The sequence below is a fragment of the Centropristis striata genome, chromosome 12 (assembly GCF_030273125.1).
Source record: "Centropristis striata isolate RG_2023a ecotype Rhode Island chromosome 12, C.striata_1.0, whole genome shotgun sequence".
Lineage (NCBI taxonomy): Eukaryota > Metazoa > Chordata > Actinopteri > Perciformes > Serranidae > Centropristis > Centropristis striata.
In genome coordinates this window covers 29,594,281-29,616,733 of record NC_081528.1, presented here as the reverse complement: position 1 = coordinate 29,616,733, position 22,453 = coordinate 29,594,281, and the positions used below count along the sequence as shown (strand labels likewise).

General features: G+C 40.8%; 2 protein-coding genes across 2 annotated transcripts in view; both read left to right on the top strand.

Annotated features, from left to right (window-relative positions):
* LOC131981438 (protein diaphanous homolog 1) overlaps positions 1 to 962 on the top strand; it is an 81,504-nt gene extending 80,542 nt beyond the window's left edge. Inside the window, exon 18 of the mRNA XM_059345708.1 lies at positions 823 to 962. Coding sequence (XP_059201691.1) covers positions 823 to 962 — 140 coding nt within the window. The remainder of the gene's footprint in view (positions 1 to 822) is intronic.
* On the top strand, positions 819 to 22,097 carry LOC131981583 (protein diaphanous homolog 1). The gene is made up of 10 exons (XM_059345954.1): positions 819 to 921; positions 1,054 to 1,148; positions 1,651 to 1,752; positions 2,883 to 3,122; positions 3,728 to 3,857; positions 4,034 to 4,159; positions 4,327 to 4,490; positions 4,997 to 5,129; positions 9,594 to 9,683; positions 19,854 to 22,097. The coding sequence occupies exons 2-10, from the start codon at positions 1,140 to 1,142 to the stop codon at positions 20,039 to 20,041; spliced, it is 1,182 nt and encodes a 393-aa protein (XP_059201937.1). The 5' UTR covers positions 819 to 921; positions 1,054 to 1,139; the 3' UTR covers positions 20,042 to 22,097.
* Positions 22,098 to 22,453: the final 356 nt, after the last annotated feature.

Here is a 22,453-nt window from a genome sequence, read left to right as displayed (position 1 = left end):
TGGTTTAGGCAGCTCCCCACCTAAAAAGAGCAAGTCTAGTAGAGGCCAGTTGAGCCGTACCTTGGAGTGGAAAATGGCATAAGTGCTTTGATAATATTGGTATAAACAGCTGTGGCATTCAGTACTGTGCTGACCTTAGATCAGATGTGCCTGTGTACAGTGGGCTATCATGTGGCCAAACCCATGTGCTTGTTCATCTTTCACTCCTAATTCTCATCAGTGCACGTTCACCCCGACTCACTGACACATCCGTACAGTTTAAAACCTGACCTTGTCAGAACAACTTAATGTGAAGTGTTTCTGTCTTGTGTGTGTGTGTGTGTGTGTGTGTGTGTGTGTGTGTGTGTGTGTGTGATAGCGTACTGTATGCATGTGTGTAAGCTGATTGCAAAGTTAAAATGCCTTACAGCTGACAAACGTCTAACCACATTTCTAGGCCCACATACACCAGGGATGTCTTTCCCCCAGAGTTACAGCCATTTCATAGCAGTTCCATCATACCCAAGGCCACTGATACAATAACCCTAACACCTCCATGACACCATACAGTTGGAAGGGAATGTTAAAAGTGAAGGCCGTGCCAAGTCCGTCAGTCTATATAGCCATCACATAAGCCCGCTATCCTTCCCTCTGTTCCACTTCTCTCTATTACAGAGCTCACTGAATTTACCACTGCCCTTCTTAACAACATAAGTTGTTTTCATACCCAGCTGTACTGGTCGTCTCACATTAATAAAGTTACCAATAAATGCTGTTTCTAATACAATCTCATTTCACTGTGTATAACCACCACCCTCCCAATTTCTCTATCCACCTCTCCAGCCAAAAAGGAGCAAGACGGCGGAGATGAAAAGAAGCAGCAGCAGAAGAAGAAGGTGAAGGAGCTTAAGCTTCTGGACTCCAAGTGTGCACAGAACCTTTGTAAGTCCTTTGCAGTCTGTTTGACAGCCCAGCACCAATGACACTGCTCTTTAAATGCGTTCAGTGAACACCTTTAACACTAAAGCGTGTTAAAATAAATACTTGTGCTGTTTATTTTGTTTGCTCATACAGCCATTTTTCTGGGATCATTCCGTCTCCCTTATGAGGAGATCAAAATCGCTATCCTGGAGGTTAATGAGAAGGTCATCACAGAGTCCATGGTTCAGGTACAGAGCTCATATCTGCCCCAGCTTCTGTATATACATTTATGTGCATCCAACTATGTTCTAAGAGTATAGTGTCTGTGTTTCCTTGTATTTATCATGCTTTTTAGTTCAGAGTTGATCACTTGAATGTGTAATTAGCTGTTTTTAGCTGTTAAGATGGGCATCACATAGTAAGTAATAGGTAGTAATAGGTGCAAATAATATATTCTTCATATATTCACTACGTCTAAATACACTAGATATGTTGGGTTCTGAATAACATTGGAATGTTAGTGTGCATGTAAACGTAGTCAGTGAATATTCAAGGCTACTGTTCATTAGCTGAACCTGCACACTCATCCCTCACAGTGAAATAACCCACAGAAGAATGAATCTGTCTTTGTGTTTTGTGTGTACTCATGTCTCTCTCAACAAGTCATTTTGGACACATGTAAGTGGCACAAACATAAGTGTCTCCCCAGATCCTGATAGTCGTCTATATTTTGCTCTTATTGTCACTTAGAGCTTGATCAAACTCCTGCCAACAGCAGAGCAGCTGAAGGAGTTGGGAGAGATGAAGGATGAATATGATGACTTGGCTGAGTCCGAGCAGTTTGGAGTAGTGGTGAGTGATCATAAACATGCACAGAAATACATTTTAAAAACACACAAAACAGACAATTTTGTGTTTATAAAGTTGGTGAAGTTTGATTTGCCAGCTGACTTGGTCATGACTAACCACACACATAGCAGGGAAATCAGTGTAATGGCAAATCAGGCATAGTGCTGAGATAGAGTCATGCCGCTGTCGATATATTAGACACAGAAAGTCGTCATGCTGTTAAACACAGACTCCTTTGTTCAACTGTGGAAGATGTGTGTAATGAATGAAATCCCCTTCCCTCTCTCTCTCTCTCACACACACACACACACACACACACACACACACACACACACACACACACACACAAAATCTATGTGGCAGCAAATACAGGTGCTGGTCATATAATTACAATATCATGAAAAAGTTGATTTATTTCAGTAATTCCATTCAAAAAGTGAAACTTGTATAATGTATACATTCATTCCACACAGACTGATATATTTCAAGTGTTTATTTATTTATTTTAATTTTGATGATTATAATTGACAACTAATGAAAATTCCAAATTCAGTGTCTAAGAAAATTTGAATATTACTTAAGACCAATACAAAAAAAGGATTTTTAAAAATGCTGGCCAACTGAAAAGTATGAACATGAAAAGTATGAGCATGTACAGCACTCAATACCTAGTTGGGGCTCCTTTTGGCTAAATTACTGCAGCAATGCGGCGTGGCATGGAGTTGATCAGTCTGTGGCACTGCTCAGGTTGCTCTGGTAGTGGCCTTCAGCTCTTCTGCATTGTTGGGTCTGGTGTATCACATCTTCCTCTTCACAATACCCCATAGATTTTCTATGGGGTTAAGGTCAGGTGAGTTTGCTGGCCAATTAAGAACAGGAATACCATGGTCCTTAAACCAGGTACTAGTCATTATTTTACAGTGGTTACAGTAGTGTCAGTCCTAATAGTCTTGTTTGTTGTAGTGAAACACTTAATTTTTGTACTGGTACCAGTCTGTGTGGAATGAATGTATACATTATACAAGTTTCACTTTTTGAATGGAATTACTGAGATAAATCAAATTTTTCATGATATTCAAATTATATGACCAGCACCTGCATACCAGAATTAATTCCCTCTTTTCTCTCTCCAGATGTCCGGCGTGAAGCGGCTGATGCCACGACTTGAGGCCATTCTGTTCAAGCTGCAGTTTGAGGAGCAGCTGAACAACATCAAGCCAGATGTGGTGTCTGTGACAGCAGCCTGTGAGGAGCTCACTAAGAGCAAGAACTTCGCCAAGCTGCTAGAGATCATCCTCCTCGTGGGGAACTACATGAATTCTGGCTCCCGAAATGGAAAGGCTTATGGCTTCTCCATATCATACCTGTGCAAGGTAAAATAAGGTGTAGACATAATTTATACACACATTAAAAACTGAATGGGTGCACTGGAAAAGCCTTTAGTCACATCGCGAGAGGGTCAAAGTTCACGGCGCAATGTTATGATGAGAATTATGTCCGAATTGTATACATACTGCATGTAACAGTACGTGTTTTGTAAGGGCAGGTGCAGTAGGTACTAAAAGTATAAAAGAAAGGTATGAGATTTGGAACACCACAGCTTAAAAAAAATGTACTGTACAAGTCTTTGGCTTTCCCTTATTTTCACCAAAGTATTGCATGCTGATACTCAGCAGAAACAAAAGCAGAATCTGGGTTTCCCCCTATGCCTTTTCAATATTAGCTTTGTGAATGTAGCATTTAGAACCCAGATATAAACATGTACAGATCGCAGTGATGTCTATCCTGTATTAATTTTACTGTATTTTATGTCTTATATTGTAGAATAGACAACAGGATGTGAGTACATAAATGCTAACATTTTGGAAACTCTTAATCTTGCTTGCACAGCCGTTCACACAACGAGTGAATGTCGACATTAAATACTTTTGAGTTACTTATTCAGTGTCATTTTTAAATCAATCCTTCTCCCAATCAGCTGCGGGACACCAAATCAGCTGATTTGAAGCAGACGTTGCTCCATTTCGTCGCTGATACCTGTCAGGAGCAGTATCCTGAGGTCATGGGCTTTGTAGACGAGCTCATCCATGTGGAAAAGGCCAGCAGAGGTAAATGCCATATCTAACTGATCTCTAAACATCTCCATCACTATATACTATCATCCAACAACCCCTGGTTACACACTGTATTCATTTTATTGATACAGCGTACTCTCATTGTTATAGTCATATGAAAAAACAACACTCAATTATCAGCTATGCACCATACATTTTTCCCCTCGCAGTTTCTGCAGAGACACTTCAGAAGAACCTCGAGCTGATGGGCCGTCAAATTAAGAAGATGGAAAAAGATCTGGAAACCTTCCCTCCTCCACAAAATGACAAGGACCTGTTTGCAGAGAAGATGTCCATATCCTCTTTATTCAGTTATATTTTTAACATAATTATTCAGCACTTGCTTAAACTTGTCTGTATATATGCCACAAATTGTGTTCTTATAATTTGTTGTTTTTATGTCTTGTGTAAAAATACAGAGAAATACTATGTGTCCTAAGTTCCTTAACACCACGTTTCCACAGTTTTGTGGGTACTGCCAAAGAGCAGCATGAGAAGCTGAATCTGCTGCATAAGAATATGGAGAAGCAATATTCTGACATGGGGGAGTACTTTGTCTTTGACCCAGCAAAAATCTCCATAGAGGACTTCTTTGGGGACCTCAACACCTTTAGAAACATGTTCCAGGTGTGTTATTGTGCATGTCAATGAACTAACCCAAGTGTGATCTGTAGGTGTGGTTTTCAGTCTCTACCCACCACATGCAAATCAAACTCGTACACATACAGTACAAAGACATACACACAGATGGAGTAGATAAATGAGGGAAAGATGAAAGACAAATGTCAAACCAGTAGGAGAAAAAAGTTTGTACACCTGTTCGTATTGACATAATAATGAATAAGAGTGACTCCATTATATTGGCAGTTTATACATCAACTGTAAATGTGCCGTTTGGGAGGGATCCTACTGGAGGTAACTTGTTTTACCAGTTGCAGTGGATAACTGCCATCCACTGATGTCAAAGTTATGTTTACATACACAGATATCCATCGGGGCCATCTGTCTTCTTGAATTTTCTTTAATCACTTTCATACTTTTCACATTAAGTCCACACCAAACATTTAAAAAACAATTCTACATTTCAGTGTACATTCACTGTCTGATATCCTTTGCTCTTTTTTACCCACCAGCAAGCAGTGAAGGAGAATCAGAAAAGGAAGGAGGCTGAAGAGAAGATTAAGAGGGCCAAACTGGCCAGGGAAAAGGCAGAAAAGGAGAAAGAGGAGAAACTCAAGAGGAACCAGCTTCTTGACATCAACGCAGGTCACTATTGCTTGATCATATCTGTCTAACTGTGTTTGTGACTGAAGGAGAGATAAAAACACTCCACATTCACCAGTTTGTATTTCCCTCAGTTTCCAGTTGGGGGCACTCAGAGTCCACGCTTCTGTGCAGTATTTGTGTGTGTGTCTTTGTCTTTGTGTCTTTGTGTGTGTGTGTGTGTGTGTGTGTGTGTGTGTGTGTGTGTGTGTGTGTGTGAAAGACCCAACCCATCAGTATTTATAGACCAGAGTTAATCTAATGTTGATGACTGGTGTTTTGAAGTAAGCAAGCATCAATAAGCACCACAGAAAAGGACAAGGAGGATGAATATACGGAACTGCCTGACCTCTTTTCACTCCTCGGGTGAACAGGGGATTTGCTTCCATAAAAGAGAACGGAAAGGACTCTTAAATCTCTTTATCACCGAAAACATATTTCCAACCATATATAAGATGCTGTTATACTTTTGAAAAGTGCTAGCAGCATATTGTGCTGTGTAACACACACATACACATTCCCACTCGCTTATCCTCGTATACACACAGTTAACAGTGAAATCCTGCCTTGCAGACACATTTATACACAGGCACTTTTCCCCCTTCTCTCAGACTGTGACCTAGTTTCAGTACATTCCTCCTCTCTGACTCCAGTCATGTCCTCCTGGGACTCCACAGTCAAAATTTTCTACAGCCTCAGTGCAGTCTGTGTATTTGTGTTTGTATGTGTGTTACAAAATTACTGTGTCTTGTAATGTTTCTGTTTTGATTTGCCTATGTGTTGGAGAATGCTTGTTTTGGCCAGAGTGTTTCTGCACTGTGTTTGTGTGTGTGTTTGTGTGTGTGTGTTAGAATGTGTATTTGTGTCTGTTTTGTAAACCTCCTTTACAAAAAGTCTTTCTGGCCCTTTTCTACTTGTGCTCCATGTTCCAGCTGGCTTCTCCTCTCCTCTCTTTCTTGCTTTTGTTCAATCACTCACTCTTCTTTTTTTCCTATCCCTCCCCCTGTCGTTCATCTAAAGGGCACTTAAAGACACAGCAAGCACCGAGGCTCCACTTGGAATATTTTCCCTCTGTGTTTAAAGTTTGGAGCCGACTTTCTGTGGTGGAAAGTAGGGTAGTCAAATTTCATGCCTCTAGAGGCATGTGTGTTGGAACATAATAGTGCTTCTAAGATGTGTGTGTGCGTTAGTGGGCTAGAGATCATTTACATACAGGTGGCATATTTGACTACCCCTGTAGCCCGGAGTCATTCAACACCCCCCTATTAAAATTCAACCACGCACAAATAAGGCATACACACACCTGGTCTTTGTTCTGTATTTGTTTATAACCATCATCAAGGATGTTTTCAGCAGCTGCACTTTCACATCTTCCGTGTTCTCTTTTTTTCTGTCGATTCCCAGCCATCAACTCGCCTACCCTCGCTATCTCATGAATACTCTGAATGCTTCTCTTTTTCACTTTCTGTCTCTTTCTAAAGATAATGTCCCAGTTGTTGGTTAAACCCTGGAAGGTCAGTGTGTGTTTGCACTTTGTGGCCTTGTCATTCCTGTGTGAGTCAGACACACTGACGCTCACTCAGTGGAGCCTCATTTTGCACATGTGCTCAGCATGTGATGGCAGTTATTGTGAACAACAGATCCTTCTGAGATTATTTGTAGATTGTTACTATTTAAATCTTTTCATCATCAAATCATTAAGTGCCATTACTTGGCTTTATTTGGCTCTCATGAAACATCAAAGTTCAGAATTCAGCCTACCACACCAAAAGGCCACATTAATCATCAGTGTTTTAAGTAGCATCTTTGCTCTAATATGATATAATAAGCACTGTCTTCCACTGTAAGGAAAAATCCATCCCTGTCATAAACTAATCTTTGGATAGATGCCAGAATACTAAGAGGCTGACCTTTTCTCATTTCTACAGCTAGGTGTCAGTACTGCCTGTTAAATATTGTGGGAGGCTGTGTGCTTTTATGTATGTGGCAAAGGGTGTGTGCATGTGTGGTTTACACACCCACACTGATGCTGCTGGTATGGGAACAGCCACTAGGATTGCTCGTGCTCCACACGGAGAGCAAGTGAAGGAGTAGTGAGGGGGAGGGGAAGGGAAGGAGGAGAGTAGGGCAGCAGATGCTCTCATGAGGATTAGACTATGTTGTTGTCTCTTAGAAAAGGGGGTGAGAGGAGGAGAGGAGAAAAGCACATGGTGAGAGAAGGGATGAGATTGGATTAGCCTTGGTAGCCTGCCTCACTCCAGGTCACTGTGAAAGAATGGCATGATCATGGCACATTAGGAGTACAGGAAATTATGTCTCCAAGCCACTTAAATTCTGCCTTCTCATACTCTTTCCCCTTGTCTCTGTTTTTCTTTCTGAGTCTGTTGTTATCTCTCTCTTCTCTGTAAATGTTTCTATTCATGTCCTGATCTGTTTTTGTGTGAACGGCCATTAGGGGTGCTACTGCTCCACACAAAATGCTGTCCTCCCTCTGCGTGTGTGTGTGCGCGTGTGCGCGTGTGCGCGTGTGCGTGTGTGTGTGTGTGTGTGTGTGGTAGAATCTGTCAATGTGTGTGTGCATCCAATGTAGATCAGATCTAAAGAGAAATCTTTAAGAGCTCCTGATCTAATGCTGTTACACTAATTAATCTGTCTTAATGTTCTTACTTGCTTCACATAATACCATGCTGTTTGTATTCACTATAGTTGTGTGTGTGTGTGTGTGTGTGTGGAGTGTGAAGGCATGCTTGTGTCTGACTTTGCCACCACAGTTTTTGAGGCCGTTTCAATATTGATTTTATATTGATTCTCAATAATAACACCCAACCACATATCACCACACAGCAAAATCATGTGATATAACAAAAGCACATGATTGTCAACAAGTGATTGAACGCGTGTTTTACGCCTTTATTAACCCCATTACTAATCATTAACAAACCAAACATTGTATAGCTGTCCTTTAATATAGCAGGCTTATTTGTGGCTTTGTGAGAAAGTGTTGCCGATGGCCATACTCACACAGAAACACTATAGAGCTGTGTGTAATGCCACACAGTACACTGTCCAAAGGATATTCTACTTTTAGTTGGGAGTTCACTCTGTCATCAGTAAGCCACTTTTATACACAGCCGGGTCATTGTTTAGTCCCTCTATTGCCTCCAGTCCTGGTTCACAAATAGGTTTGTGTGTCTCTGTGCTTCCACTAGTAGTTTAAGCAAACCATGTGATTAGTGTGAGTGGAAATGTGCCAGATGTGCTTCCCCGGAAGGAGAAAAACATGGCCTACATCATTCTGTACTATCTGTGTAGTTCCAGGATGTGAACATTGAGGGGTGTATGTGAGCTGCAGAAAGCCTGTGGAGTGTGTGAGGGAGACTTTCTCTGACGTGACAGGCGAGACCACAGGCCATCTGCTTCATGGCTTACTGCAGGATTAGTGTGTGTGTGTGTGTGTGTGTGTGTGTGTGTGTGTGTGTGTGTGTGTGTGTGTGTGTGTGTGTGTGTGTGTGTGTGTGTGTGTGTGTGTGTGTGTGTGTGCGTGTGTGCATGTGTGCATGTGCGTGCGCGTGCGCGTGCGAGCGAGTGAAGAGCTGTGTGTGTGGGGGGGGGTTTGGGAGGTGATGACATAAACCTTTAACCCCCAACATCACTGCCCCCTATTCCAGACCCCTCTGTCTCTATTCGGGTTCAAATAGAAATAATTAAAACCATCTGCCTGAGAGCTGAGCGGTGCCACTGAATCCTGCCCATAAAACAATCTAACAACATTCACACACTTGAACACACACTGCAGCATTACCATGGAGCTCCCATCCCTGATTTGCCCCCCCCTTCTCCCCTGACCCCTAATTTAAGACCACCAGACAAACACTGAGGATGTAAACAAACATAAGCAACAAGACCACCCGTACAAACTGTACCTGTACACATTTACAGATATGGTTTCTTTCCAGTCAGCGCCCTTTCAACTGTAAGCCACAATTATTCCTTATTCTGTAGCCTTTCTAATGTTTATCAGGAGTTTTGGTTGCAGTGGGTTGGTCTTTGGCTGTGTTTGTGTGTTAAAGAGGCTACCTCCCTGAAAGTGCAGCATGTAGACCCCAGCAGAGACAGTAGCTGAACTAGGTCACTGCCTATCTGGGTTAATGCAGCTAATTTGCCAGTGTGGCCACGTGGCTTGTAAATAACCTCGCTGCCCACGTGTGTGTGTGTGTGTGTGTGTGTGTGTGTGTGTGTGTGTGTAGGCGTGTCTGAGAGAAACAGAGATAGGTAGAGGGTTTAGAAAAACCACCAATCACTCCCCTGTTGTTGGGAAAGAGAATGAGTGTATATGTCAGGGTTGTATTGATTTATTAACATAAAATCTTTGTGACAGTGGGGTTGTGTGCGTGTGATATAAATAAAAGTTGAAATGTGTCTCCACATGTTGATGTAATTGCTGATGTTTTGATGCTGTGTTTACAGAGGGTGATGAAACTGGTATCATGGATGGCCTGTTGGAGGCGCTGCAGTCTGGCGCTGCTTTCAGGAGAAAGAGAGGACCACGGCAAGCAGGTACTCATACACAAGCAGAGCCACAAATCTTCACAAAACATACAGATGTTTCAAAGTGTCATGTCTTACTGATTTACAGGTTTGTGTTACCGTTCACATACATTTGTGGTATGCATACTATACTGAAACACATGGAGCATATGAGACTCATTTGCTCCATACTTCTTCCTCTCTGTCTGTGTTTCTGTCAAGACAACAACAGATTTGTTTGTGTTCCCTATGTCTCTGTTCCATCTGTTGCATGGCTCAGAGACTGTGGGTTGTGGTTGTTTTCTCTGGCTATGGTTACAGGGGGGCAAAGCCAATTCCACCAATGGCTGGCACAGCAACAAATGAAAAGGGGTGGGTGTGGGAGGCAGGATACTTAACAGAGGAGCAACTGGTGAGGGTGTGGTTGTAAAATAGGAAAATATAAGAGGAGCATGAACTTAGAGCAAAGGAGGACAAACCAAAGTGTGGGTAGAAAGTTTAAAGAAGTGTCATCACTGAATGGACAACAGGCAAAATGTCTTATAATGACATCTAAAGTATGAAGAAAATGTGAGTGGTTACAGTCCCTCCACTCAAATATGTAGAATGAAGCATGTGCAGAGTTTGACACTAAAAGACAGTTTTCACACTAATCTGCTAGAGATGAAAAGTTTCTGTGCCGACCTTGTATCTGACACTTACATGGTAGTATGATTTTGTGACATTTCAACTAGTTGGGAACGCCCCCCTCAAGTCAGAACAACTCTGAAAGATTTTGTTACACATTTTGGGGCTCACTTGATCAATTTCCTTTGCCCTTTGTTGGAAATGCAAATAGTAGAAATGGCTATCAGCATGTTGTTAAAGCGCCCTGAGCAATAAAATACAAAACATCTTCTTTATGGCATGCATGTGTTTGCATGTTTCATGAAAACACCAAAGTCAAAAGTCTGCTATCATTATTACATATGTGTTGGTATGTGTCCAGTAACCTTTTTTAACCAAGGCTGCATGCAATTCTTTAAAAGAAACAAACTCTTTTGTGTGCCAAGATCATTTTTTATACTAGTATTGTATCATTTCTGATAACATGACAACTTTAGTAGGAGTGCTGTTTTTGTCATTAGTTGGCCAGCCAGAACTCCATGTCCTGTATATGAGAACATACTCCAGTCAGCATTGATTTTCACTCAGGCCATGTTGTTAGACTGTAAACTCATAGAGACAGTCCAGTAATCTGGTTATCTTATACTCCTGTGTCCCACTGCCCAATCTAGTTACATTCACTTATTGGAGAACATGTTTTTCTCCCTCCTTTTTGTTTTCTATTTTTAAACTTGTACAAATACCACTTTTTTGGATTGTATGTCCTGGTAAGAACATACAAATGAAAATGGAGCAGAGCGAGCTGTTAGGATAGTAAATCTGTAATATGATACTTTGTGTTGGGGAACCCGTATGTAACCATGTGAGTGGGAAAGTGTCCAGTGCCCATTAACTGAGCAAGAGGGAGCAAGAGAGAGCCTGTGTGTGTGTTTGTTCACATGCACTCGTGTGGGTTGAGTATTCACACATAAGAATGGTTGGGTAAGAGTGTGTGCAACCCAATACCTCCCTCAATAGAAGCCAGATGTGAAGCGGTGCTCCAGAGTGGAATAGCACAGAGCCACAGGGTAGACTGCACGCTTTCTTTCACTTTTTGTCTTTCTTTTTATCTCTTTCTTTCATCTTTCTTTTTTTTTCTTTCAAACATTAAAAGTATTTATATAGCCTGTTAGCCGTAATTGTTCGTAGCAATTAAAAAGGTTGTAACACGTGGTCGTCAGTGAAATTCTCAGTGTGACTTACTGGACCACTGAGTGTACCAAACTTTCTTTAATCACTAACAGCTCAGGCTCATCACAACTAAGCAGACTGAAACAACAGTAAAAGGGGGAAATGGAGGGAGAAGCGGGAGTGGGGGAGAGGAGCACTGTATGAGAGAAAAAGGGGCCCACTTGAGGGCTCAGTCAGTCACCCAGAATACTGTTTGGCCACCTCACACTCCTAACAGGAAATAGCTTAACGTGTGTGTGTGTGTGTGTGTGTGTGTGTGTGTGTGTGTGTGTGTGTGTGTGTGTCTGTCTGTCTGTGTGTGGAAAATATAAGTGGCTGTATGTATCACGTCTCTGCTCAGTGCCTCCTCCCTGTCTACTTTTTCCCTCCGTCTTGTCTTTTTTGTTTTCTTTTGCCAAAGTTCAGGGTTTTCCATGGCTGATGTGAAGCCCTGCTGTGTTTTTTTAGGGAATCTCAGTTTTGTTAGGAGATTATATTTCCTTAATTTGTGTAAAGGCTGCTCATTTCTAGGTACCTAATTTGCTTTGTACACCCAGGAAGTCATACACCCACACAATAGGAGTGTGTCTTTGACTGGCTGGTTGAGTCAGAGGTCTTAATTTAGTTGAGTTGGAGTAGGAGGAGGCACATCCTGGCTCTGGCTCTGCTGATACATATCTGGCACCACTGGGGCCACAGGCAGGATAAAAACACTCCAGGATTTTGAACTGCAAAACTATAACAGAAAAAAAAAATCTATCTCGTTACCTCTTTTTAAGCAACAGCAAAAGTCTTATGCACGCAAAATAGAATTGTTTTTCTCTCTTTTTTTTTTTAAATCAGCAGTCTGCGCACAGACAAAGTCACTGAACACATATTAACATGTGTGTGACTTTCTTTGCCATTGTTTCATCTGCACCACATTGGGTCTTGGAAAGTTTACAATGTGTACCGAACAATATTGTAACGAAAAATAGAAGTTTCAAAACTTTTGACAATCTTAATGCATGCAGTATTTTTTGTTTTTACTGTGTAATGCATCTATACAGTTTATTATAAACAGAGCAGAAAAGTGGAGACAATGGTAAAGATTTGAGGAAAATGCATTTTTCGTTCATTCTGTTATATTATATAGTAACACAATACAATATCAAGGCACAGAAGCTGTAGGAAAAATAATACATTTTCAGGTAAAAAATGTGACTCAACGATGGGAAAGGTTGCTGTTGTGTCTGAAAAGAAGTATACACATTCAGAGCTTTCAGATGCCAATTTCAATGAGATGTTTACTCATCTCTCCCTCACTTACTGATCGTGAGATATCATATGTCGTCCGCCCTCAGGTTAAACCAGTTGCTCATCTAATCCCGGTGTAATTACTTTTAAATGCAGTTTAAATTCGACTGAGTTTTACTCTTGTATTCAGTACTGATCAGGTGTCATGTAATGAGTCTGCAAACACAAAACAAAGGTTCATCTGCCGTGATCTATACATAAGCAAAGCAGTGGAGGAGGAGCAAGTGAATAAGCCATCACATTTGTGCCATATACTAAAACATGAGTGTCCCTGATGTCCCAATATTATCACCTTGATACATTAAAGAAAGGTCCTGGGGCTGCATTTTAGGTAATTTGAGTATTAATTGGGATTAATTTGAGTGTCAAGATGCCTTTTTTCACATAAGTAAAGATAATATTCCTGGGGTATTAATGTCAAATCTAAGAAATCGTTAAATAAGATTTCCCCCACATATGATGAAAACAGTATATGTCTTCTTATGTCAGTCAACAGATTGTACTTAATGTAGTACTTGGTTCCAGAAATGTAAAAATGTGTTTAAAGATTAGAGCATTTTTTAGCCATCAGATATATCGGTCAGGTTCTAATTACAAACAGGCTGCGCTACATAATCCAGTGCCCAGAGTTATCACTTAGACTTTCTGCCTTATTTTTAATCAGATCAAAAAAATCTTGCTGCTTTAAATGTGTTGCTCGTAGCTTCCTAATTCTTATTGCATCTTCAAATATTTTAAGTCAGAAATAACAAAATATAAGAAGTGATACAGAGCTAAGCTGCAAGAGCTGAATGAAAAAAAGATGTTGGTAATGACCACTTTGGTGGGGTTACAATGTTAATTACAACGTGAGGTTCAGTGTGTTCGAGTTGGTTACTTTTTTAATTAAATGCTAATTTATACATCAAGCTTTGCAGCATGTACCATCTAATCAGATCAGCCCTATACAGCTCAGTGCCCAGACGTTGTTTAATCAGAGGGCCTCTCACATTACAGTCTATACCCACATACTTTGGAATTTAGCTCATTCAATTGCTGTTTGTTGAGCAATTGAATGCATATGTTTGATAACAGCGGTCCAGATGAGGTCAAAGAAAGGTAATTAAATAAGAATGCAACAATCTTCTCACAGCAGAGTGGTGGGTGAAATCTCCCTAAGGGTGTCGTTACAAAGTTTTTATGTTTTCCTTTATTATGTTGTCAAAAATGGTAATAATATTGTTTCATTAAAGGCACAAAATAGAAAAATGCAGCACAAAATAGAAACATGAAACAAATAACACATGTAACTGGAAGGGCATTTGGATAGGCTGAAAAATAATAGCATCGCAGTGGTGTGATTTGAACTGCTACTAACTTTCAATGACCATATTATATACATATACACATACATTTGTTTTTATTATTTTCTGTTTTGGGTGACTGCTATTGTGCCTGTTAGGGTCTTCATTACGTGAAGTGTGTCCGCCCCTTCCCCTCCTCTTTCTTTCCTCTCCTCACAGCTGTTGCGACTGCAGACGTCACCAACTTTGTGTCAAAGGACAACTGAGGGCGCTTTGAGTGTGTTGTCATGCTTATTGTGTCATAGCATTGTGACTGAATGGAAAGCCACGAGGCTGCAGAGGCTATACACTCCTCACCTTTGACCTTTTGTACCTCAGCCCACTTTGTTTGCACTGGATTTGTAGAATGGGCAGACTGCATGGGCCATCCTCAGCTGTCTGCCCTCCGTCTGTCTCACCCCCACCCCTCTCCTTCAAACACGCACAGACAAAACACACACACCAGATGCTTGCATGCCAACACATAGACACACATGGATGTTTGCATACCAATACATGCAACCAAGCAGGCACGTTGCGTTCCAGAGGAAAGCTTTGCATAGTTTTTCAAACACTATCACACTATTGCTCTCTGTTGTGGATAGTAAGTTATGGTCTCTCTGTGTCCCTTTGTATGCATTGTCAGCTTGGCTACATGAGGCTAATTTGTTTTTATGTGTTAAAAGTAATTTAAGGGCTCTTGTGTGTAGAGGAATGACGTGTCTAAACACTCACTATAGACCCATCTGCTGGGTCATGACCCTTACCAGAACAACCAATCGCAGTAGCAACTAGTTGACAAAGCACCAATCACAACAGAGAGCTGGTGATAAAGGGGACAGCAACAATAGAGGCACACGCTGCCTCTGCAGACGGTCTGCTCTGACAAAAACATAAATAAAAGGACCCCTATAGAGATCTGTGGTGTCACAGATGTTCACACAAACACACATAAACACACACACACACAGGAGGAGATAATTCAGACCAATAGGAGAGCACTCATCAATCAAGTCATTACTGAAGCTGTGGTGATATCACATGCATACTAAACACCAAATGAGACAATACATGCCAGCACGCCACACATATGCACCAGTTGAGCCCATTCGGTGACATGAAAGGCATGCTTGCACGTCAATATTGACCCACAGACACAGGCCAATAGTGGTGCTAGATGACGTCACTACTTCCCACAGTCCTCTAGTGCAGAGCAGCAGTGTGTTACACAGTGTGGCCTGAGGAGGGCGATATGAGTCCCTGCTAAGCTGGGGACACTGATGGAGGTCCAGCCTACATCTGCAGATACACCATCATACTAGTCGTGGCACTGTTAACATGCTGTCATGTGACCGAGGTTTTGCTGCAGCTGCTTTGTTGACAATAAACTAAAAGATATCTGCTTCCGTGTCAACTGCATCACACCATGCACAATTAAGTTGCAGTGTAGGCTTTATCTGTGATCTGAGAGGAAGTACTCTGTATGCCACTGAGCTAGATTTTATTCTGTACTTTTCCCTCATAAGGTCAGCACACACGTACTGTACAACAAAGCGTTCTTTCCCTCATCAGGCAGTCATAATTTAGTCTCCTGGAGTGTAATGTGTTACAGATGATCTTTTCACTCTTTGTACCACTGAAGTGTAGTGCCGCGTTAAAGGGGGACTTTTGTAATGCACAAGGTTGCGAGGCTTTAAAAAGATACTTTAAAACAGTGTTCAAAATTGACACAGCAGAGGCCGAGATATCTTGACATCCAAAAGGACTGGTCGAACATTTCATTGTCATGATTGTTTTCTCAGGCTTTAGACCGCTCCTTCCAGAGCCACATGAGACATTTAACAACCGTTTTAAGCTGACTGGTTAGGACAAGAGATGATTTCTCTGTTGTGTTAGTTTCAACTGAAAAGAATGAGAGATCTTTCCATTTATTTCCTGTCGATAGTAAATTGGCTGCTGGAGTTGCAACTTACAAGCAATTTATTGGCTGTGGCCTTGTTTTTCACTGCAGTATTTAGTCCTGCACCACTATGAAAAAAAAATAACAATGAGGATTAGAACCCAAACATGTCTTTTGTGCAGTTTAACATTATAATGTCATAAAGAAAACTCAGAAAAACGCAGGTTGAATTACAGTGGATAAATAAAATGAAATTATATATACAATGTTTTTCCAAGTACCCACAAGTGTTACCAGAAAGAGTTGGGGCTCCACATGTTATAGATATTGAACAGTTTATATCTTTACAACCTCTGCTTACAAGCTCTCTTGTCTTCTCCTCTCTGCTCTGTGTGAACAGGCTGTAGTCCAGTTGAAGTTTCACTGAATTTTTTTGAGTGTGACTGTTGGTCTCAGCCTAGTCATCCATGGCTTCGTAGCTGTGCTGAGAAGTTCAGAATTTCACTTTTTTTTAATTAAGTGATTTTGAAAAAACATCACTGTTTTCAGTTAAGATTTGATTATATTTCCTGATAGAAGTATTTGTCACACATGATTTGTTCAAAGATAATCAGAAATTTGAAAATCTGACAATAATATATGACCATGATAAAAAAAGTTTCATTTTGGCACACATGAGCACACATTTACACATGTAGTAGGAATGGATAGTTAGAACTAATGGCCACATAACTTTTCAGAGATGGACTCACATGTTGATTTGGTCTTTTATTTGTTGACAATCAAAATATAGAGCCCTGTACTTCAATCCTCATTCTTTATTTATTTTATGTATTATCTATGTCATGTGATATTTGTACTCTGTACAATCTGAGAAACTTGTCTGTCAGGTGATGTATTTGCTTCTGAGGCAGTTGCATTTTAACTATATTTAAATCTAGAGAAAATTTGCACCTCTTCTCTGAAAATGTTCTTGTCGTTACTTTAATCTGCAGGTTTCTGTCTAAAGTTATCTTTTCCCCGTGCTGCCTCCAATGCAGCACGCCTCTGATCCCGACTTTTATCCCCCTCACTCTTCCTCCTCTCTGTCTTCTCTCTCAAGAGGGAGTGGAGGAGGATGAGAGAAGAGCTGGGTTGACAGCCTTTGAAGAGCTTTTCTCTGCGGGTTGGAATTTTTTTAGGACAAGCTCTGCACAGTGCACATACACATATAATAACACCCACACTGACACACACTCTTTCTCTCGGTTTTTGGGTCATTAGCATAATTTCTAATTAGTAAGTTTATGAGTAAGGGAGAGAGGTTTGGAAAAGGGACAAAAATAGATATGGAGGACATATTTGAGAGTTGACTGAGAAAGAGAGAAAGAGTTCTCATGTAATGGTGTTCATAAGAGATGACAAGCAATCTGTGTGCCTCTCCAAGGAAAGTGTGTGTGAAATGATGATTTGACACCCCAGCTGTCTGTGCTGATCGGTCCAGCTGAGGCTCACATATAAAGAAGTCAACTGTGAACATGACTCCTAAATCTCCAAACCCTCCTTCTCCTCTTTCTCCCCAGACTCAATTGTGTCTTTGTCACAGCTAGTTCTGGAGACCTGTTCGGTAACTTGTGTTTTTCCGTGTCTCTTTTTTCCCTCCATCAGAACCATGTGTCAGATATTGGTTTGTTTGTGTTTCCATGGTTCATTTGCATGTGTGTTGCTGTTGATTTGCATCATGACGCTGTTGCATTGATCTGTTTTTCCCTCATCAGTAGGAACAGGAACACATTACATCAATGTGTGTGTGTATGATAACAAATATGTCCTGTACTGATGTTAACCTTTTATTTATAGCCTCTGAGTAAACATACATCAGGCATAAAATAACAGCAAACACATAAACACAATCTCCCACTGACCTATATAATTCAAAATGGCCGCTGCTGCACAGCTGTCCTCCCACACAGGAGAATGAAGAGTGGTAAAGGATAGAGGCAGGGAATGAGAGATAAAGGCAGAATGCTGCTGGTGTGTGTCTGTGTGCGTGTGTGTGTGTGGGAGGAGAGGAAATAACAGAGTAAGCAGGTAGAAGAATAGAAACGACAGCATCCTCGGGGCACAATCTGTCACACTCGCTCTGTCTCTCTGTGTCCCTGTTCATTTCTTATCTTCACTCACTTCATCCACTATTTGTCTCCGATCTATTTTACTACTTCCTTCAGTCATTCCTTACAGCTCATTCTACCTCTTACTCGGTCCTTCCATCCACATTTGTCTCATTTTCATTCATCCTGTAATGTAATCTTCCCACAGCATGAATCATCCTGCTTCACCCTTCGTCTATCCCTTCTTCCTTTGCTTTCACACAGGCACCATTCCTCCTTCCCATCATTCCCACTTGCTCTTCCTCTTAATGAATTTACTGCCTTGTTTTCGTTCCTCCCTATTTTCCTCGTTTTTCCCAGTTTGTCAAGTTGAGTCTAATCTGACATAAGCAGTCAGTTGCTCCAGATGTCACAATAATCCCCACATATATACAGCCACATCATTAAGCCATTTGTTAATTTGTGTGTCATGGTAATGCATGGATGTGAGTGTTGGAAACAAAGCGAGCATCCGTTTTGTGTGTATCGTTCAAAACAAGTCTTTCTCAGAGGCACATACTTGTGACTGTGTGTTCAGTCAGTGAAAATGTTTAAGGAATACTGGGTTATTTTTCCAGTGGACTGTATGAGGTACTTATTTGTACATTTTCACCACTTTACCTTGAAATCAGACAGCCTTTCTGTAAAGGGAAAGTGAAACTGTTGCATCCACCCATGCTCTCTTCATATCCACCAAACTTTGACAAAAGCCTTTGACACAAATGTAATTTTATCTTGCACAACACAGGAGTTTCCGGTCTTCCGCTGCCTCAATCTGCCCGCCATCTGAACTTTTTGCTGACTTTATTTCTTTCAGAGGCTGTAGTGGGCTCAGTTTCAAAGCTTAAGCTAAGATACTGAAATATGTGAAACTATAAGATCTAAAGAATCCATTAGTACCAAACATGTCATGATATCTTGTTGAGAAAGGAAAAGGAAAGGAAATAACCTTCCCAAGTTAAGTTAAATTTAGAGAGGGAAAAACTGGCATGGCACTTTTTAAAAGACTCCTTTAATCTCAGATCTCAAGATAAAAGCAAGTAAAAAATCTGTGTGACATATGGTATTTATGATATATGTATAACAACTACACACAGTGCTGAACTCTCAAATTATTCTTCAGGTTCTTAGCTTTCAGATGGTGTACACAAGTTCTGTGTGACATCTATTAGTGTCCTGCTATCTCCCCTTAAAATCCCATGTCCCCAACACTTAATAGTCTAAAAATCAGTGGGAACACTAAGCAGTTTAAACATGAAAGTAAAACAATGAAACAAACAAACTAGCTGATTCAGACAGTGGTTGAGCAGCAACTCCTGTTTTCTGTGAGGTAAAATGTTATGTAAACTATTTTTGTGCCTTTGAAGAGAACATAGATCACAGCTTCAGTTTCCCGTCAGAAAGGGCTGTGTGACGAAAAACATAGAATAAGTCTGACATGATGATTTGCTAACTAAATTACAAGTACTCTCCAAACTGAGGGCGTGTTGTCCACCATCTACTGTACACTGACTGTGAAAGTACCTCATACAACTCCACTTCTGAAAAAGTCCTGAAAGTATCCGTCTGCCGCTGTGGTGTTGTTTGGCTTACTGACATATGCATACATGCACATACATCATATATGTCACTTCATGGCATGCACTGACATATACAGTATGTGTGGACGTGTTTCTGATATGCACATTTACGATGATCTCTTTATTTGTTTATCTCACTTACTCTTTGTCTTTCTCAGCCAACCACAGACGAGCTGGTCATGCAGTGACCAACATCCTGGCCAAAGAGCTGATGCAGGAGGACGCGCCTTCATCCAGCAAACTGCCTGCTAAGAAGAAAAAGTCAGAGGAGAAGGAAGAGCCTAAAACAGAAGGAGCAGAGTCATTAGAGGAGTTACTGGATGCTGCTCCCTCTCGGTCCCATTAGGCATCAAGGGCAGAAGTTTTTTATTCAGAGTCAGTGATATCCAAACACAGATGTATTTCATAGCCATTCCAGGGGCCAATATCAATCTGAGATTAGCTCACAGAAAAAAGCCCTGTGTTTCTTCAACCCTTGTCTTAACAGGACCATCTTCTAGGGTAGCACTGACTGTGTCTTCTGGGAGGACAGGGAGTGGCAGAGGATGAGGGAAGGGCTCTCACTTCAGCTGCAACCTGGATTTCCCTCATCAACCTTTGGATTTTTGCCATTGTCGTAAAGATTTAATTGCTTTCTTCAGCATGTGCACATATCTCTTTATGTATTTTTGACTTTCATATGATTCACCTGTCATTCCTCAAAGGGCATCTTGAGCAATTCCAAAGACCTACTCAGGAGGGATCCACCCTTTACTTTGCGGTTATTTCCAAATCCCAAATTTAAACTGGGAATATCTGGAATTTGGCACATCCTGCAGGTGCTTCATAGTTTTCTCTGGATGTTCTAGGCCAAGACCACTTTGCGCTTTTTCACATTTTTTTTTAAATCTTATGTTATTTTGTATTTGTCTGTATGTTACTGTTTATAAATGTTAATCACTTTGCTGTGTTACTGAAAAAGTGCCAACCAATAGAAATCGAGTCTTTTCATTTCACTCCCAGGTTTTGCCCAATCACAGTTCGCACTGGGCCTTTTTTGTGGACAAGTCCAACATTGTCATCACCTGGGTGTTCAGTGTTTTGTTTTGTTTTGTTTTTTACTGAGAAGGGATTTAGTTAACTGGTTTGCATGCATAAGTTAGTTCACAAAGACCTGTCTACCACATGTGCCCACAACAGTTATATGAAGAAAACCTGCGTACATCCATGAACATGAGCATTCCTGTAAACCCCAGAGGGAATTAGAGATGGATTGGAGGAGAAAGTTCTTCCACAGTCAGTAAAACCAAAAAAAACTTTTCTTTTTAAAAGGGTGTTTCCTTACAAAAACTAGCCCGAGCAGTTTACATGCCTGTGTGTTTATGTGTATGAGAATGAGTGTGTGAAGTAAGCCGCCTATATTTAGTTTTATGTGCACATTTGACTTCCTACATACGTGTGTGTGTGTGTGTCTGTCTGTGTGTGTGTGTCTGTGTGTGTGTCTGTGTGTGTCTGTGTGTCTGTGTGTGTGTGTGTGTGTGTGTGTGTGTGTGTGTGTGTGTGTGTCAGTTTGAGTGCGTGTGTATGTGTCTGTGTCAGTTTGAGTGCGTGCACGTGTGTTGCCATCTGTAATTACTGTACGGTACCGACCATGCTGTCATAAATACTAGGTTTCATAAACAGCTTTGTGGTCTTTCTGCCGAGGATATAGCACACTGGAAAACTGCCCAAAAACTGCTGAGACAAGTATGTGTGTTTGTGAATGTGTCTGTGTGTGTGCTGTTCACCCACTTCCCCTCCCACTGAACTGCAACAGTAGTTGCTGAATGTCTGGCCTTGCTCTCGTTTGTATTCAGTAGCCATCAGCATCCATGTTGCCATGATGTTGTGGTGTAATATCTGACAGGAATCCTGAGAGGTGATGTCAGCTGCTCCATGCAATATTTATAACTATGCAAACACAATACAGTAGTGTGTACTCCAGCCCTGATACCAGCCAGCCTCAGGATGTAGAAACTGCTGGGCAGACAGCTTTCTTTAACAATCCACTGATTCAAGAGCTTAATTCTGCCTGTGATTAGGGATGATATTTATAGCTCTCAAAGTTCAGCATGTCGGGGAACACAAAAATGTTTTGTTTCTCAACATTTTTGATATCACATCTTACATAAAAAAAATTGGAAGTCTTTGGACATGGGGGATCTGGCACTTAAACAACATAGAAAGAAAGACAAAAAACGACTGCTGTTTAATTGTTCCGCCCATCTCTTCAGGTGGACAGTGCCAGGTAACTGTGTGCTCCAGATACTGAAACTGTTTTCAGAGAGGAAGATTTAAAAAAAAAAAAAAAAGGATATCAGAACATCACTGGAATATTTGTTGTTTTCTAATTTGAGTCATTCCTTTTGTTCATTAATTTTTTAAGATATTTTTTTTCTATGTGAATTTTTATGGTTGATTATTATTTTAATGTATTTGAATGGAGACAAGATTTTTTTTTTCCTTTGCTTATGTATACAGAACAAAGCACATAGTCATTCTGTTTGCTACACAGAACTATTAAAAATGTCTTAAGTAATTTAATTATGTGACTGGCTCGTTATTTTGTAATGTCCTGGTGGTGATGTGTAAATGTGATCATGTCGGTGTGTGAGATTTCTAGCTCCGTTGTTTTTGCCAAAGTAAATTCCTTTTGCAGCAGATATCTCCATACACTCACTCCCCTCCTTCCTTCTAAACACATTGTGCAGTAAAATACCGATTCTGCACTCTGCACTGA

Excerpts from the sequence above, each read along its gene's own strand:
- LOC131981583 (XM_059345954.1), top strand. Across the intron at positions 3,858-4,033 it reads TGTGGAAAAGGCCAGCAGAG|TTTCTGCAGAGACACTTCAG; the intron begins GTAAATGCCATA and ends TTCCCCTCGCAG. Across the intron at positions 4,491-4,996 it reads CCTTTAGAAACATGTTCCAG|CAAGCAGTGAAGGAGAATCA; the intron begins GTGTGTTATTGT and ends TTTACCCACCAG.